The 19,444-nt window shown below is 39.7% G+C and overlaps 1 protein-coding gene across 2 annotated transcripts in view; it reads right to left on the reverse strand.

The window, feature by feature from the left end:
- Wdr26 (WD repeat domain 26) overlaps positions 1-19,444 on the reverse strand; it is a 40,602-nt gene that overhangs the window by 10,835 nt on the left and 10,323 nt on the right. For both annotated transcript variants that reach the window (XM_034520795.2, XM_034520794.2), the window contains exons 5-11: positions 17,897-17,994; positions 16,593-16,749; positions 10,921-11,059; positions 7,025-7,165; positions 3,475-3,594; positions 1,363-1,508; positions 871-949 (exon numbers count right to left, since the gene is read on the reverse strand). In XM_034520795.2, the coding sequence (XP_034376686.1) occupies positions 871-949; positions 1,363-1,508; positions 3,475-3,594; positions 7,025-7,165; positions 10,921-11,059; positions 16,593-16,749; positions 17,897-17,994 (880 nt within the window). The remainder of the gene's footprint in view (positions 1-870; positions 950-1,362; positions 1,509-3,474; positions 3,595-7,024; positions 7,166-10,920; positions 11,060-16,592; positions 16,750-17,896; positions 17,995-19,444) is intronic.

Below are 19,444 nucleotides of genomic sequence, written 5' to 3' on the forward strand. Positions count from 1 at the left end.
GGGGGGGGGAGGCTTTTTTTTTTTTTTTTTAAATCTCACTATGTCTCAGGCTCCCCTGGAACTGATAGAGCCTCCGAAATCCAACCCATCACCATCACCCGCGCCCCCCCCCCCCCCCCCCCCCGCCTTTTTTAAATGCTAGAGTTTCTCTGTGTAATCCTGGAACTCACTCTGTAGAACAGGCTGGCCTCAAACTTAAAGAGACCCACGTGCTTCTGCTGCCCCCATGCTGGGGTTAAAGTGTTCAGCACTGTAGCTGGCCCTTCTGAGGACAGGCCCACAGAGCATCACTCAGCTTAGTAGTGTTGTTAACAGACATCTAGCCCAACAGTTCCAAAGCTTCCTAATGCTGGCATCATTTAGTGCAGTTCCTTGTGGTGTGCTGATCCCCAACCATGAAACTATTTTGTTGCTACTCATAACTCTAATTTTGTTGCTGTTATGAATCTTACTGTAAATATCTGGTACACAGGATATCTAATATGTGACCCACCCCATGAAAAGTTTATTCCACCCAGAGAGGGGTTGTGACCCACAGGCTGAGAGACTCTGATCTAACCCAGCTGGCTTGGAGCGGCTATGTATACCAGGCTGCTCCTAAATTTATCCACATCAGGCAGTTCTGGGAGGGCTGGTGTGCTCTGCCACACACAGTCTCCATAACAGAGTTAACAGTAACTGTGAATACTCCTTTTCTACTGAAGCAATGTTATTTTCTATTTGTTGAAAATGTCAGCATTTTAACTACTTTGTTCCCGATCCCTACACATTTAGGCACTAAACATAGATATTTAACACTTATACTAAAATAACAAAAGCAAATTTTCACTAAACATTTTTAAAATGTTGTTAAAAAAAAAAAAAACATACCTGAGTTGCTACATTTAACAAAGCTAATCGGCCATTTTTTGAAATAGTAAATGACATAATAGGATGATCTTCTTGTACTCTGTAATCAGAAATAAATGGTCAGGAGCAACAAATGAAGAGTCAAGAATTTCAAATTATGACAGACTATAAAATGTTATAGTGTAAATGATATTTTGCCATATATCTGTCAATCAGAATGAGTTAACACGTACCGCCTAAATGCCAATTCAGATTACCAATAAAAAAATTGCTTTTCGGAAAAAGCCCAACTAAATACACATTTTGGTATAAATTTGAGCATCTCTTTCTTTCTTCCTCATCCCCCTACCCCATCTCTTTTCAAGACAGGGTTTCTCTGTGCAGTCCTGGCTGCTCTGGAACTCACAGATCCGCCTGCTGCCTCTGCCTCCCAAGTCCTGGGATTAAAGCCACGAGCCACCACCACGCCTGGCCAAATTCGACCTTTTCTAATGGAAAGCAAGTGATAGTTACATGTTTCTATCTGTCAGGTCCTCAAAATTGTAGCCCCGGATTCTCTGGTGTGTGTCCGAAGCCAGCACAGTCTTCCCGTCACTCAAGCACCACAGGCATTGCACTCGCACTCCCTCCCAGGAGTCCAGAAGATTCCCATCCAGGTCCTAAGCAGGAAAACAAAAAAGCCCAAACAACAACAACCCACTGAGAAACGCCTGGCACTGCTTGCTGAGGACAACTTGAAGAGGAGCTAACTGAGGGAGTTTGGCTAAGGTCTGTCCTATGACATAACACGGTGACATACAGCACTGAGACAGGAAAAGGAGAACTAACAAGTGATAGCTTGCAACCTGCTAAGTAAACAGTGATAAATCTCCTCAGCTTCATCTTACTAGACAGGAGCGAGTCTCAGCAGCTACCCACAACATCCTGGAATGCCAGTGAGCTGCCCTTGAAGTGTAGTGCATGGCCTACCCAGAAGGAAAGCAGGCTGTTACAGAGCCTTGTAAAATCTGTGTAATTCCACAAAGATCAATTACAACTATGAGTCTACACCTAACTAAAGTGATTCAGTGAGAAAAAAAATTTAAAATAATCTGAAAACCCATTAGTCATGTGTGACAGTGATGTGACTGACAGGTGGACCCTACACAGCCCACTCATAGTATGTTACAGGACAATTTACCTTAGCTTAATTAATTTACAATTGCCTGGCATGGTGGCACATGCTTTTAACCCCAGCATTCTGTAGACAGATGTGGGAGGATCTCTATGAGTTTGGGGACAGTCTGGTCTACATAAGGAGTGTTAGGATAGTCAGGGCTACATAGAAATCCTGCCTCAAAAACACCAATAACAGAATTGCAATCAACACAACGGCTGCTGACTATAAGATCCTTTAAATGACTAGAAAATCTGTCAGCACTCACCACTTCTTAAAAAGATTTCTTAAAACTTATGTCTCTGTGAGGGTGTATGAACAAGGGGACAGTGACTCACAAAGACAGAATGGGACACTGGACCCTTTGAAAGCAGAGTCAGTTGTAAACCACCCAACACAGGTGCTGGGAACCCAACCTGGGTCCCGCGGAAGAGCACTGAACGTCCAGCAGCTGAGCCACCCTTCATTCAGCCCAGCATTCATTACTTTTATTCTTCAGATATTTCTATTCAGTCTATTCTTATGGGTCTGTCATTCCACACAAGGTCTCATAAACCCCAGGCTGACCACAAGCCAAGGAGGACCTTCAGCTTAGGATCCTACTGTCTTTATTTCCCAAGTGCAGAACTGCAGTGTGTGCTACCATGCCATGCCCAGTTTTACTGGGGCCTGGGGAGCAAGCTCAAAGCTCTGCGTATGTTAGGCAACACCTACAAACTGAGCTATATCCCCAGCCCTACAAATATTGTTTGTTGTTTTATTTCTTGAGATGGGGTCTCTCACTTTATAGTCCAGGTTGGTATCTAATTCCCTATAGCCCAGGCTATCCTTTAACTCTTTGTGCAATTTTCCCATTTCAGTCTCCCAAGTGCAGGGATTATAGGCATGGGCCACCATGCCTGGCTAGTAATGTTTTACTTACAAAGTTCTAAACTTACTCAAAAGAAATTGCTGAAATTTTCAGTCCTATAAATTAGTACCTTTGTTTTTGAGACAGAGTCTATGTAATTCTGGCTGATCTAGAACAAGAGATCCACCCACCTCTCCCTCCCAAATACCAGGAGTATAGCTAACTGTACACTTTTCATGAATACTTGAAATAGTTTTAAAAATATGAAGAAAAGTAACAGATATTCTATTAAGAGGAAGGTAAAATAGGTTTTCATATAATGTGTGTCAAATGAATCTGTCTTTATTTTATTTTCTTCTTTTTTGAGATAACTCTCACTGTTCATCTTTGAGTAGCCTGTAAAACTCATGGAGATCTGTCTACCTCCACCTTTCCAGTGTTGTGATTTAAAACTTGTGCCACCATTCCTGGAAAGTATAAATTTAAATAACCATTAAAAACAAACAAACAAAGAATTTACTTTGAAGTAGTCAGACCCTGGAAAGGAGGCACTTAGTACTTACACCCTGGTAGAACTGACCACGCTGACCTCACTGTCAAGGAGGCACTCAGTACTTACACACTGGTAGAACTGACCACGCTGACCTCCCGTCACAAAGCGCTTCCCATCTGGATTCCAGGCTACACTGGTCAAACTGTCTTCATGAGATTGGCTCATTTTTGTTCTTAATTCTCCCGTCTATAAGGAAATAAAACTATGAATAAGATGTTTGAGATTTGTCTCTAAAAGGTTGAAAGAAAAAGACTAGAAAGGAAGAGGAGAGGAGACAGAAAGAGGAGGAGAAGGAGGAGAGGAGACAGATAGGAAGAGGAGGAAGAGGAGGAGAGGAGACAGACAGGAAGAGGAAAGAGGAGGAGGAGGACACAGATAGGAAGAAGAGGAAGAGGAGAAGGAGGAGAAGGAGGAGGAGGAGGAGGAGGAGGAGAGGAGACAGACAGGAAGAGGAAGGAGGAGAGGAGACAGAAAGAGGAAAGAGGAGGAGAGGAGACAGACAGGAGAGAAGAAGGTACTGAGGTAGTCTCTGATCAGAGAAACAAAACACATTTGCAGCCTCACCAGAAACAAGACTACAGCAAAGTAAAATTAACAAGTTCAGATATTAGATAAGCTTTAGTGAATTTTAATATTTTTATCTTAAAAGAATTATATTCATAAACTAACAATTTTTCACAATCAAGGCAAAGAAAAGCCCAAAGTTACACACCTGAAACCTTCTGATCTTCCACCTCAGTCCAAAATTCTTTATGAATTTTATCCTAAAATATCCTACATTACTGCAACTAGCAATTCTTTTTTTTTGTTGTTGTTTTTTTGTTTTTTTTGTTTTTTTGGTTTTTTTTTGTTTTTCGAGACAGGGTTTCTCTTTGTAGCCCTGGCTGTCCTGGAACTCACTCTGTAGACCAGGCTGGCCTCGAACTCAGAAATCCGCCTGCCTCTGCCTCCCAAGTGCTGGGATTAAAGGCGTGCGCCACCACCGCCCGGCCTGCAACTAGCAATTCTTTAAGAACAGGATTAATGGGTAGTAAAGATGCTAAGGGCAATTTTATGTACTAAATTTCATATTCAAATGTTCACAATATAGCAGGAAGATAGGAAAAGGAGACTTTTTTGTAACATATAACTTTATTCCAATATAAAGAACAAAGAACAAACCTCTGAACTGTTCAGCATTCTACGGTGCTTCCAACTAAGCAAGCTTGTTTAGTGCTTAAGCCTCAGACTGTTACATGTTCTAAGTTATTCCACTTAGGAGATAGCACACATACTATTTCATCTAGTCTTGCTCCACTTTGTTCAGGGATTAGAACCAGGATCTAAGAGGCAATTGCTGCCTTGGGCATAACAAAAAGGCCACGGGGACAAGTGAGGACACAGGTGAGGACTGGGCACTCGGGTAAAGTAAGAGTGGAAACAGGGTGTGATCAGGGATAAAGGCATAAGAGGCACACAACAGAAAACGGGATGTCTTCCTTATATGAGAGGAACAGAGACAAAACCAGTAAAAAACTGAATGTGACATCTCAATCTTTCCCTAAGCTATCCATTTTCCTCAGCTAGTCAACGGCTGCTTTAGTCACTTGACCAAAACAGTTAGAAAAGTTTAAAAAGTATATACTTTTCTTTTACAGGTTTATTTATTTTATGTATATGGGTGCTCCATCTGCATACACACCTGTGTGCCAGAAGAGGGCATCAGACCCCATTATAGATGGTTGTGAGCCAACATGTGGTTGCTAAGAACTGAATTCAGGACTTTGGGAAAAACAGACAGTGCTTTTAACCACTGAGCCATCTCTCTAGCCCCTTGAGTGTTTACTTTTAACAAATCCATTAAAACAGTAACTCTATGCACAGACATGAGATAATTCCATTAGAAACCTATGGTAAACACAAGCAGACTCTTGGTATTTATTTGTTCATTCATTTGTATTTTCAAGACAGGGTTTCTCTGTACAATCCTGGCTGGCCTAGAACCTACAGAGATCTGATTGCTTCTGCCTCCACAGTGCTGGGATTAGAGGCAGGTGCTGCCGCTGCCACCACTACCACTACCACCATCAGCACCTTCAGACTTCTTAAAAGACTACCCTTCTAGAAAAAGCCTTAACTTAACAAAGAGTGCATAGGAACAGTTATATCATACTAACCATAACCCAGAAACTAAACCCTGACTCAAGTACAGACCACACAAGTACCAGTCATGTACCCTTATAATACTATAGCCTACTTACGAAGAAGAAAAAGCTTAAATAGGGGAGTGGGGGGAAGGTCATTTAGATCAGATCCACTCTGTTTTATTCCAATTTTATTCAGTGTTTTGCCATCTCTCTAAACCCAAACTTAACAGCGGTTAATTGCTAACTTGATACAAATAGCATAAAAGGCATTTTTGGAAAAAAATGAGATGTGGGTTAGGTATTAGAAAGTGACAGGTGTGGGAGATGGTTTGTCCATTATTAAGAGCACTTGTTACTCTTCCAGGTTTGGTTCTTCACCACATGGTGACTTCCCACCACGAGGACCGGAGGAGGCAGTGGGGAACCCTCCTCAGACAGCATGAGGGCTGTGCTTCTGGTCAGTGTGCACTCTCTTGTCCATGGCTCCCATGCTACTTGAGTCAACTCCGTCAATTATGTTATTTTGGTTTTTTGAATATAGTCCCAGCTGTCCTGGCTATGTACACCGGGGTTCCTTGAACTTAGAGCTGCCCCTACCTCCACCTTCCAAGTGCTGGAATCAAAGGTGTACGGTGCCACACCCTGTTTGGTATATTATTTTTGGTCTTGTATTAACATTTACTAGATCCAAAGGTCTATTCCATCAAGTTTTACTTTTATATTCAAACCATAGATTGTCATTTGTTACTCAAGAGTTTAAATTTTGAATATGGGGTTTCAAAAACATGTAAAATAGAATAAATCTAATGCTAAGTTTTTCTAAGATAGTATCATAAATTAAATTTTAAGTTAGAAAAAGTAATATAAAAGTATGTTCTTAGAACATTCTTTAGTGGCACTAAACTAGCTCATACTATTAAATGTAGGCTGAAAGATGGCGTGCTTGCCATCAAAATATGAAATTATATTTAACAGCTATTTTACATTTTACACACAATAATGAAAACATAAACATCTTTTCTGATTCAACAGTATAAATTCCATTGAGCAAAGCAAAAATGTTGGAAATGCTTACTGATCGTCCTTTAATAAAATAAGCTCTAGTGCCCTAAATATATTTAAATTTATAAATCTAAACATCTGTGCTCTAAACACTTGAAGTACTATAACTTACAGGAGACAAGTTATAGTAATTTAGGTTAAATGGTTTTGTTGTATAAACTAAGAATAATGTTTTGGGTTTTGTTTGTTTTTTTTTTTTTTGGTTTTGTTTTGTTTCCCTTAGAGACAGAGTTTTGGTGGAGCCCTGGTTGACTTGAAACTCCCTCTGTAGACCAGGCTGTCCTCAAAGTCAGAGATCTGCCTGCCTCTGCCTCCTGGGTGCTGGGATTACAGGCAGGGCCACTATGCTGAGTAAGAGTGGAAGTTTTGACAAGTGTATGTATTAAGAGCATGTTGGACTTAAATCAAGGAAAGCAGAATTTGCTCACTTGTACATTCCAAAGCCAGAGCTCAGAGCAGTCATCTGGACCACAAGCAACAAGGTAGCTGTCATCCGGGCTCCATGCTATATAAGAGACACCATACGCATGTCCTTCTAATGTTTTAAGCAGTTTTAACAGGTGTGTATCCTAAAAAACAAAATAGACAATATGGTTAACTCCCATCCCTAAAAGCTACCATTTTCTAGCACAAGAACTTAGTACATGTTTCTGTGCCAATCCTGCTTAAGCTCGGCAGCTTGCTTCACAGACATTCACTCACAGCAACTACTGTAACAAGAAGTTTCGAGCTCAGCAACTTGCTTCAGACATTCCCTAACACTGACTAACCACCTACTATAAACAAGATGTTGTTTACTATATAAATACATGGAACCGTCACAGAATTTGCTCTGAGAAAACTTGAGACTGAAAGTAGATGTGCATACCAAAAGTCAGTTCTTCTTAAAAATTTGGAAAACTTCACAGACACACATAAAATATATCCTCTTAGGGTATAAAGTTCAACAGTTACAACTACTACTGTCTACTCACATTTTTACCACCTGCCCAAAAGAAATCCTGTATCTGGTAGTGATCATTTCTCTCCCTTAGTTTCTAGCAATGATTCCTTTGTTTTTATTAATCTGTTGTCTATTCTGGGTATTTCATATAATAAATTAAGCACAATATAGTTTCTTCTAGTTGGCTTCTTTCATTCACTTCAATGTCTCTGATTCATTCATGCCATAGGGTATCTAATTTTATTGAGTGATATTCCATTTTACAAACATTTTCTCTATTTGGTTTCTATATTTTTGAATATTAAGAGTAAAATGGCTAAGATTATGTAGGCACTTTTCTGTGGACATATCTTTTACCATTAATAATGTGATATCTGGTAACAGAAGCCTTTAATTCCATCACTCCTGAGGCAAAGGCAGGTAGATCTCTGAGTTCAAGGCCAGCCATAGCTACACAGAGAGACAGGCCCTGTCTCAATAAACAAACAAGAAAAAAGAAAAAAGAGAGATCAATGCCAACTACAACCTTACCTGCTTTGCCTTTCGTTTCCCAGGTAATCAACTTTCATAACCTAAGCTAATTATACAGCTGCAACTTTGAGTTATGCACGATTCCATGCCTGGAACCAAAGTAGTGCGTGCATGCTATAACAATCAGTTGCTGAAAGCAAATGTCAGTGACCTCATAAATATCTACCAGAAATATCTGGTATAACATACGGAAATTCCTTGGTAGCATTTGTTTGTCTGGGTCAGTTGGTGTCAGTGACTTCATTTGTTGTAAAAAAAACTCTGCTAAAAGATTTCTGATGGCTCAGAGGTGAAGAGCACTGGCTACTCTTCCAGAGGTCCTGAGTTCAATTCCCAGCACCGACATGGTGGCTCACACCAGTCTGTAATGGGATCCAATGCCCACTTCTGGTGTGTCTGAAGACAGCTACAGTGTACTCATAGACATAAAATAAGTAACTGCCAGGCAGTCGTGGCACACGCCTTTAATCCCAGCACTTGGAAGGCAGAGGCAGGCGAGTTTGAGGCCAGCCTGGTCTACAGAGTGAGTTCCAGGACAGCCAGGGCTACACAGAAAAACCCTGTCTCAAAAGACAAAAAAAAAAAAAAAAAAAAAAAAGCCCTTTGTTGGGGACAGACAGGAACAGATTCACAAAACAGCATTAAGGCAGGTAAATTCAGATTCATAAAACAGCTAGACAGAGAATGGCAGAGACATCGGGAAGAGGGAGAAGTCAAGAATTCAAATCTGGGCTAATTGTTGGTTAAACTACTCAAAGAAAAAGTGCTTATTATGTCTCTTCCTTAAGGATGCCAATGAATCATTTGTGAGTGAGTTTATCACTAATGCATTTAAACTGACAGAGTATACTACATTATAAAGAAAGATTATGAAGTGCATTAGGTAAGAAAATAAATGCAGTATAAATGCAGTATTATCCCGTAATAGAGAAATCTCAAATACTTTCATATTATGATTGCGGCAGATACCTTACAATATTACTAATTCAGAATGCTGGTAGTCATTTTCTGCTACTAAAATTTAGTGCTAATAAAGGAGTATCATATATTGTACCTCTATTATGTTGAGAGCCCACATTTCAATATAGTTAGGTTCCTTAAGTCATTAGGGTGTAATTTATAGTACGTGTGTATGCAGAGGTAGGGGAGACAGACAAGCTGGTTATGTATTTCAGCTTGTGTATTAAAACAGCACCATTTTAAGGCAACTGGGAGTTGTCAGATTGTTAACTAGGTATTATAGTACAAAAACTTCTTTATAGTGAGAACTTCTTTATAGTGCAGAGTTCTTTGCTTTCCTGCTACCAGTTATAACATGCCACAGGTAAGTATCCAAGAAGTGCCCATCTCAAATTTGTATTTTTCCTTCTAGGGTGTCTTTGAATACTTGTTGTGTTATATGACCCTTGTATGGGGAGCACATGCTATGGCTTCTACGTGAGGATATCTTTGTGGAGCTAGTTCTCTTTTTGTACCTTTATGAAGGTCCCAGGGAACAAAATCAGGTCTCCAGGATGGCAAAACAATGCCTGCACCACTGAGCTGTCCTGTTAGCTCCTAAAACTCCTGTTAAAATAAACCTGAGGCCAGTGTATCTATCAAGAGTCAAAAGCTGTATTTAGCTCTAAGCCAAGTTTTATTTACTTAGATCTTAGGTGAATGGCTAAAAGAAGTATAATTCCTTAACCTATTTGAAATCACATTCTGTTTTGACTAATAGACAGGCTGGCTATGTATGTATGTTCAACTGGTTGAGAAATGAACACATTTATTTATATCTGTAGGTTATCAGGTAATAAAGACAATTCTGAGTAGAGAAAATTTAGCACTTAAAATTCATATGCAGTAATTTTCAAAACATCATCACTGGGGAAACTGGGGGAAGGCTGCACATGGGATCCCACTGTATCACACACAGGGAAGGCTGCACATGGGATCCCTCTGTATCACAAATTATCCTCAGCACTCAATACTTCACACCCCAGTTTCCTCATCACAATTCAAGAGACTATTTCGGCACCTCCAAGTCACTCAGTTAAATAATGCATACCAACTTGGCACAGTCTCTAGTACTTAACACTGTATGCTTAACACTATGTACAACTGGAATAATATTAATCTATAAACAAAAAAGAAAACACAAATGGGAAAAAATTTAGAAAAAAGTGATTAACATAGGCATACATCTTTATATTCAGAAGGAAGGCTGGAACGGGAGAGTCTTGAGTTCTACAAAAGTCTGAAAAACTGAATAAAAACCTGTCTCAAAAAAAAAAAAAAAAAAAAGTCAAGTGACAAATATGACAAAAAAAAAAAAGACTTGCAGAAGACTGGACAGTGTATGTATGTGTTTATATATGTATGTATGTGTGTATGTATGTGTGTGTGTCTGTGTATATATATCAATCAAATAGGTAAGTAGCCGCATAGTGTTGGCTCACACCTTTAATCTCAGCACTTGGGAGGCAGAGGCAGGCGGATTTCTGAGTTCGAGGCCAGCCTGGTCTACAGAGTGAGTTCCAGGACAGCCAGGACTACACAGAGAAACCCTGTCTTAGAAAATAAAAAAAAAGGTAACCAGTGAAGTAAAATTCAGAAGTACCCCCTTTTAGGGCTAGAGAGAGCTCCGCACTGTTACTCTAGCAGAGGACCTGGGTTTAAATTGCTGGAATCTACACTGCGGTTCATAGCCGTATGTAACTTGGATCAGATGCATTCTTCAGGCCTATGCAAGTAAGGCACACATATGATGCACAGGCATATATGCTGACAAACACACAAACAAATCTAAACTATGTATACACACACACACACACACACACACACACACACACACACAGAAATACATACCGGATCAACTTGCCATATGATAACTGTGGTGTCCTTTGATCCTGTTGCTAGTTTAGTGCCATCATTAGAGAATTTACAGAACCACACTTCATTACAATGCTCTGTAAGGATCTGCTGAGTGTAACAGGGAAACTGCCTCCTAAAACAAACAAATCCACACATAATTATTCTTTCAAAGCATATTTCAGCAACAACGAGAAGGACATTTAACAACTGAGAGAACTTTTGGAGATCCTATCATGAACCTCAATATAAATATGAATGCATTTACAACTCAAGAATCAAACTTACTTTGGTATGTCGAAAAATAAAACACTCTAACAGCAGGTACTTTTTTTTTTCAAGCCAATTCTAATGAAAATCTGTTAACATAGAATGTACTTCAACCTAAAGGTTACCTTTTTGCTACCTTCTGAAGGCTACTTGTTCTGATTAAGACAATTCATATAAATAATTATTATTCAGGAATTATGTTTACCCACTTTATAGATGAATGACGGCTGTTCTACAAGGAATAAGGACTCACACAACATTTTTAAGCATATAAAATTGGTAAGCTATTGTTAAACACTTGGTATGACAAAAGAAAATGGAGAGGAGCAGTGAGATGGTAAAGTGCCTGCTGGTCAGCTGACTTACTGACACCCCTAAATCCCAGCACTGCCTGCTGCCTTCACTGTGACATGCATGTACACACTCATTAAAAACTGACCAGCGGGGCTGGGAAGACAGCTCAATGAGTGAAGTGCTTGCTGTCAAGCCTGGCAACCTGGTTCAACTCCCGGGACCCACATGATGGAAGGATCAAAACAACACTCGCAGAGAATGTGTTGTGTCTCGCCTGCATATAAGTGTGTGCATCATATGCATGCCTCGTGTGCCCTGTGGAAACCAGGAGGGTGTCAGTTCCTTGGAACTGCCATTACATTTGTGAGCCACTATGTGAGTACTGGGAACCAAACTCATGTTCTCTGCAAAAACAGCAAGTGCTCTTTTAATCATTGGACCATTTCTCCAGACCTCTGACTCCATTTTGAGACTGGTTCTTACTCCTGTAGCTCAGTCTCATCTGAAACTCTTCATCTTCCGGCCTCAGTCTCCCAAGTACTGGTTCATAGTAGGCAAGCAGCATGAGCTCTGCTTTAGGTCACACTTTTAAACTTATCACCAAAGACTTCAACAGTCTTCTCTATTTTTTTCCTACCAATAAATAACAGGAGCTAACATAGCGGCATGAGCTTATGGTCCCAGCACCTGTAAAGTTCTGACAGGAAGACCACCTGAGCCCGAGTTTGAGACCAGCCTTGGCAACACAGCAAGACCATCTCAAAAGAAAAGTGTATTGGTACGCACATAGAGAAGATGTGCACTGTCAACTCATCAGCCCGACAGGCTACAAGGAGGTAACACTCGGCAACTTTAAACTTTTAGATTCTTAACTAAAAACTGCATCAATATTAAAGTTATTTTTCACTGAACCAAAATTATCCATATTTGTATTCTGTACTGTACATGCAAGTACTGACATGCACAGTACCAAGTATTATATGACACCTTTCAGAGGATATGGTTTTCAATTTTATTTTTGTCTCAGGTATATGGGTGTTTTGTCTGCATTTATGTTTGTGTACCCCTTGTGTGCAGTGTGTCCACAGAAGCTAGATGAGAACCCTGGACGCCCTAGAACTGGAGTTATACACAGCTGTTAACCATGTAGGTGCTGGGAATAAAACCTGAGTCCTCGCCGGGTGTGGTGGCGCACGCCTTTAATCCCAGCTCTTGGGAGGCAGAGACAGGCGGATTTCTGAGTTCGAGGCCAGCCTGGTCTACAGAGTGAGTTCCAGGACGGCCAGGACTACAGAGAAACCCTGTCTTGAAAAACCAAAAAAAAACAAACAAACAAAAAAAAAACCTGAGTCCTCCTCAAGAACAAGTACTTTTAACTGCTGAGCCATTCAAGAATTAGTATTCTTGAAACTAACTTGACAAAAGAAATTTTATTGACCCCATTTTTACAAGGCTCAAAAAGCCAAGTATCTTACCAGATTTTCACAAAACTGGTAGTAACTGAACTAAAATTTGAGCTTATGATTAACTGCACTAATTTTCTAAATGTCAACTTTAAATATTTTTCAAAGACTGAATTTCAATAAAAATAAGTTTAAATGCCTAAAGTTGATCACAGTAAAAAAAGATTCATTTAGATTACATTTTAAGTTAAGGTCTGACTCAAAATTACAGGGCATAAATCATTTCATCTACTGACAGCTGTCAGTTATTTTAATATTACTATTTAATCTTTATTAAGACTAAGGCAGGGCTGGAAAGACTGTTCTTTCCATGTGCTTAAGAGCACATGCTGCTCTTGTAAGAAGACCTGAGTTCAGTTCCCAGTACCCACACGGCAGCTCACAACTGTCTGTACGCCAGCTCCAGGACAGCTAGCACACCCATCTGGGCTCTGTAGGCATAAACACATTGCACAGAGGCAGAACATTCATACACATAAAATAAAATTTGTTTTAAATCTAAAAATAAAGACTATAGTAACATGCAAATTTCATGTTACTGAAAACAGCCTTTTTCAGATACACAACTGATAGTTGTCTTTGCTTTCAAATGAATTTAAAATTTAAGATGGTATTAAAAATCAGTACTGTGCAAAAGAAAACACACTCAAGTGTAACATTTTGACCAAAGTCAACCTTTAAATTGTGTCTACAAATATTTGTAATAATCCTGTACTAAAAAAATTAACATTTATAAAACAGCCCATGAAAACATACTTCCATTAATTACTGGTGTAAAATAAAAGCTCAGAAAATCATTTCTCCTTTTTAAAAAATCTGTTCCTTACTAGTCAAATTTAACAAAAAAATATGAGCATATTAACTGATAAAAGCCTCTCCAGTGCTTACATGTTCACTTATTCGTGACCAATTCTCCAGAGAGGAAAGAATGGTTTGCTTTCAATGTTTACATGTAATTTCAGAGAATTTCCAGCTGCAATGCTAAAATCTACTTTCTAGAAGAAAATAAACCAGATGGCTAAAAAATATCAACTTTTCTTTTGAAGACCTCCAGGTAAACTTAAGGAATTAAATTGAGGCTCTATTTTCCAGTTTGGCAACGAAGAGTACAACTTACTGAGTTAATGCCTGGTGTTAATCTCTTAGTGTCCTTAAAATCTACCTCTAGAATGAACGGGGGGGGGGGGGGGTATGGCTCCTGGTTTTCTAACTTGGTAAACTGAGATAGAAAATGCAGGGATGGGAAGAAAGCTTGGCAGCTGAAGTTCTTACATGCAAGCAAGAGGACGGGAGTTCAGATGCCTGAATCCCATGTGAATGCCAGGTGGACATGATGACCAGCCTGCAACTCCAGCCTTTGAAAGTGGAGGCAGGGAGGCCCTGGAGCAAGCTGGCTAGAGATTTGCTGGGAGTGGTGAGCTCCAGCTTCAGCGAGAGACCCTGTCTCTAAAGAATAAAGTGGAACAACAACTCAGGCCGATTCCCAACACCAACCTTGGGCCTCCACACAGACACACCCACATGGACATGTGTATGCAACATGAGTGCCCACACATGTAAAAACAGTCACTCAAGCATATATATATCATACATGTGAAAAACAAAAAATAATAAAAAAGATTTCAAGTGTAAAAAAACAGCCTTAGCAAGTCTGGGGAAGAGGTAGAGAAAATCTATTTGGATCTATGTTTATCTAGCGCAACAGCCAAACTGCACTTGGGTCTGAGGCTCAAGAGAGAAAAACTGCAGCTCTGCTGTTTCCAGGAGTCATAATCTACGGAAGGAGGATGGGGAGAGAAGTCATCTTGGACACAGGACTAACGGGACAGGCAGGGAAGAGAAAGCCGGGAGGGGTTAGAGCACTTGGAACACTCATTTCAAAGAGTACTCAAAAGAAAACACAAGAGGAACACTGGAAAGCAGCTGCTGAAGTAAATAGACTGTCCCTCACCAACATCACCAAGTTTTATGCTGTTTTCTCTATAGGCATTAATCCTAGAAACCTGATGAAGAAAAACCAGACAGAACACGGACAGAAGAATTGTACTTGGTAACAATGCAAGGAGTTACCTTTGAAGGTAGGTGGTGAACAAGAGGCAAACTTTAATTTTCTTATTTTTAAGTTTATTTTTGTATGCATGGGTGTTTTGCCTGCAAGTATATCTGTGCACCACGAGTATGTTTTTATCTTTAAAATCTTAAAGAAGACCCAAGGAACAATTAATTACTTTAGAAAAATAAGAACTTTTCAGACCTAGTAAAATTATACCTGGACTGAGGAGCAGCCCTGTCCCCAAGGTGAAGGCTGGAAAAGGAAGAGTAGTATTTGTTTATTGGTTCCAGACATTGCTGGCTCTCACCTTCCAGCGTGTCTGCCACCAGCAGGTCTAGCATCACCTTTCAGCGGCCCAGCAGAAATTAATGTGAGTCACAGAGACTTTGGTCTACAAGGGCCTTAATTTTGACAGTTTCCAACTACCTACAGGAGCCATGAAACAAGGGACTGACTATAGAGCCCTTTACTTGATTATCTCCTTCTGACCCCAATTTAAACAGAAAATTATTTAAAAATCTCCCAAATAAGTCAAGGAGTGTCAGGGAGTAGAGGGGCTAAAAATGAGCCCTCATCACTTCCAGCAGAGCAGTGCCTCACACAAGCTACAGCCCAGCACTCAAGACAAGCATCATTTCTTAAGGGCAACAGCATAAACGATTCTTTCCTAGGTGTGGTGAGTAATGTCACAACTGTACTCACAGGCAGGTTATAGGGGTGGGGTGTAGCTAAGTGACAGAGCTTTTGACTAGCATTTGAAAGGACTTACGCTCTATTTCCCAGAACAAATGAAATACAAAAACCAGAGTAAAACACCTAATTTAAATACACCTCAGCATCGTTAACTAGTATCTAGATGTGTTACTGATGTTTCCTTGTAACTCACACATACACTTCTGTTTTTCCATTACTGAAATTCATTACTTTCATTAATTCTTCAGTGAATATCAAATCAGCAGGAAAAAAATGTCAGCTGCCTGTTTTTCTAGAGTTTGAAAGGGTTTTTTAAATTTCTATCTTGGTGTTTTAACTGTAAAGTTCTGATTTTATTTTGGAAAGCATCATTAAAAGAGAAAAAACGTTTTTACTTAAAAAAATAAATAACACCAAAAGGCAAACTTGAATCCTTCCAAGTTCAGTCATGTGCCTGGCTGGGTGAACATGAACACAAAGGTAATGCCCATTATTCTAACCATTTTTGAAGTCTTTGATTACAAAAAACAGAACTTTCATTAAGGAAAAGTATTTCCACGATATTTATATGCAGAGAATTAATTTGGTGCATAAACTGCTGAACACAGGTGACAAAATCTACAGACAAAACACAAAAAACTGGCTTGTGGGCTTTAGCTCCCAACTGTGGCATACTACGTAAACATAGGCTTATACAACAGAAACTAATTTTTTATGATTTTTTTTTCTACTAAGTTTTCATTTTAGTAGTCCTGGGGTTTTCTGTGAATTAAGTGTTAATCAAGTATAAACTGTTATACAAGCACACAAAGAAACCCTAGAAAGTGTTCTAATAAGGTTCATAAATTCATCTGTAAAATGTTAACATTTGAAAATGTAAAAAATTTTTCTCTTACCTACTACAAACATGATCTATAAGTAGAGACACAGAATCTAGATTATTGTCAAGTTTGGTATTGTGATATAGGCACCGATCCCTTTGTAGTTCCACCGCCTGCCGCAGGAGAGTCTGTAAACGCCGTGGGGGAAGCATCACTGATGGTGGTAAATAGGCTTTAATAAAAGATATTTTAAAAAAGAGAAATAAAAATAATAATAAACTGTAAAGTGTATATATAAGACATTTACTCCCGTTGTTCCTTCCACTTCAGTATCACTGTTTCCTTCACACTGGCGAGCTTAGGGAGACGCCGGAAGGTGAAGTTTTCAGTACTCGTTAAGGGCTATGCTAAGGCAGCCACTAAGGAGGAATGTATCGCTGCATCTTGTAGAGTTTCTAGGGGGAAACACCACATACAGAAAAATACTACAAAAGTGAAAGGAAGATGAATAGAAAATTTGATGATTATATATCAGTAGACGACCAGTTTAAAAAAAATTCTTAAGAAAGAATAAGCCAAAACACTGACTTGGCCAAGTTCTAGCTGCCTCCAGTAGCTACTAATGCCAAGGGTACTATGGAAACTCACACAGTAGTGTTTTATTATCAATACAAACTTATTCCAATCCTCAAACATTTCTCCAGGGCATATGGAGTCTCTATTTTCTGATTCCTGAGATTTCTGCTCTCACTGCAACATGATATAACAGCATGACTTGACTAGAAAGGGGGTATTCTATATAAAAATATGGCAAAAATGAAATTCCAACTCAACTTCCAAGTGCTGGAACACAGCTGGGAAAAACAATTTACCTAAAGAAATCTAGACCCACAGGCACAATGGAGCACTCCTTAGTCCCAGCACTCAGGAGGCAGAGGCAGGTACATCTCAGAGTTCAAGGCCAGCCTGGCCTAAAAGAGAGTCTGGGACAGCCAGGGTTACAGAGAGAAACCCCATGTCAAAAAAACAAAACAGAGAATAGAAAAAGAAATCTGGTCCTTCTAAAGAAAAAACACAAACTGTAAAGCACTCTGATGTGAAGCTGTGCTCACATGCTGTTCTCTGACTCTAGGATTCTTCTCCAAAGGAAACCCTATTGTGTCACGTGACAGCACAGCCACAAGGAAAGTGCTGAGACCAGCAGTGTCTCAGTGACTCCAGAGATTACAGCTGGCAAACATCTTGGGTTTGAAGGGATCTTTAATGGGTCCCTTTTCTTCCACAAGCACTCAGTAATGTGACTAAGTACAAGCTTCCTATTTGACCTCCAGCATCTATGTGTGACCAAAGAGGAAATACACATCAGACATGACTCTTACTCTGAAGCTTGTCCAGCAGTTTGGATCGGGAAGCTGTCCCCTTGCCTTCCCATTCAGCTTTTGCCCGTAGGTCTTCTGCATGGCTACACATCAGATACCTTTAACAGAGTAGCAAACAAATCTCAAACCCTTTTCCTTGGAATGAAATTGAAAAACAGTTGATTATATTTTCACAATCAAGTTCTTGCTTACACAAATTAAAAAACCATTTTTATAGTGAATTCAATTTATTAATACATTCTGGTACCTTCATAAAATCATTAAGAGGAAAACATTATTAAAAAGTAATGATAGTACCAAAACACCTAATACTACTGTTGCAATTAAAAGTACTCCCTTCTATTGTTATATATTATATGTGGTTATGCCCCAAATTCCCAGCACACGCTTCATCAAATGCCCACAACTATCCCATATGAAGCAAACACTATTATTCTAATTGCATAAATGAAGAAACAGAGACATGAAAGGCTTAGGAAGTAGTCTTGAGGGGAGGTGGGCAAAATGGGAACACAGAAACCCAGGCATTCTAGCTGCAGGCCTTGCTCTTCACACTGAGCTAACTTCACAGCTTCTCTCTACTCTAAGTACTAACAATACAAATCAAAATGACTTAGGGACTAAGAAGATGATTTAGTGGATAATGGCGCTTGCTTTGCATAAGAATCTGAGGTCAAGTACACAAAAGCCAGGCAGGGCTATGTATGCCTGAAAGCCCAGCATTATCTCTCACTGTGTGCAGACAGAGGTATAAGCTCAAGATCCTCAACTCTGAAGAAGAGAGAACCTACTGAAGGAAGCCTATCTCCAATCCAGCTTTTCTTGGGGAACAGGACTGACCAAAAGAAGTAAAGGCCTTTACTAAAAAACTTGGATGTGAGATCTGGCAAGTAGCTTTCCTGGATGCTCTAATATACCTTTCTTGTCACTTATTAGTGACAATTAGGCAGCAAGGGCTAACTAAAGAGGTGCTCACTCTGCTCCCTGCTGCACAGGTAAGACTCCATGCCGCCTCTCAGATGCCAGGATCAATCAGAGTCTACATAAGCAGAGCACAGTATCTTCTTGCTATTTAGTAGAGATGTATAATTTTGGTTAATGAAAAAACCTTTTAGAAAGTGTAATTATACTTAACATGCCTGTGGAGAAACTGGGTATTATGAATATTTTGTCTCTAAACTAATTTTGGAGAGGCAGTGAGAGGGCTTTGCCAGTCAAGGCTTTTTGAATAAGAGCCTGCTTTCCAATCCAAGTGTGATCCCTGGAAGCCACAGGCTGGAAGGGAATCAACTCATACAAGCTGTCCTCCGACCTCAACATGTGCATGAACATGACACAAAATAAGTGAAAAAAAAAAAAAAAAAAGAATGTTGTGGGAGAATTTAATGTCAGTAGCTAAGTGGGAAAATCGTTTACTTTTTAAATTTTGCAAAAAGCACATGCCTACAACCCAAGCTGCTTCAAAAGCTGAGGTAGCCAGGGAATCTAAATTGCCTCAAAACAGAAAGCAGTAAAGGAACTGGGGACATGTACCTCAGTGATAGTTGC

The sequence above is a fragment of the Arvicanthis niloticus genome, chromosome 16 (genome assembly GCF_011762505.2).
Source record: "Arvicanthis niloticus isolate mArvNil1 chromosome 16, mArvNil1.pat.X, whole genome shotgun sequence".
In the NCBI taxonomy this organism is placed as follows: Eukaryota; Metazoa; Chordata; class Mammalia; order Rodentia; family Muridae; genus Arvicanthis; species Arvicanthis niloticus.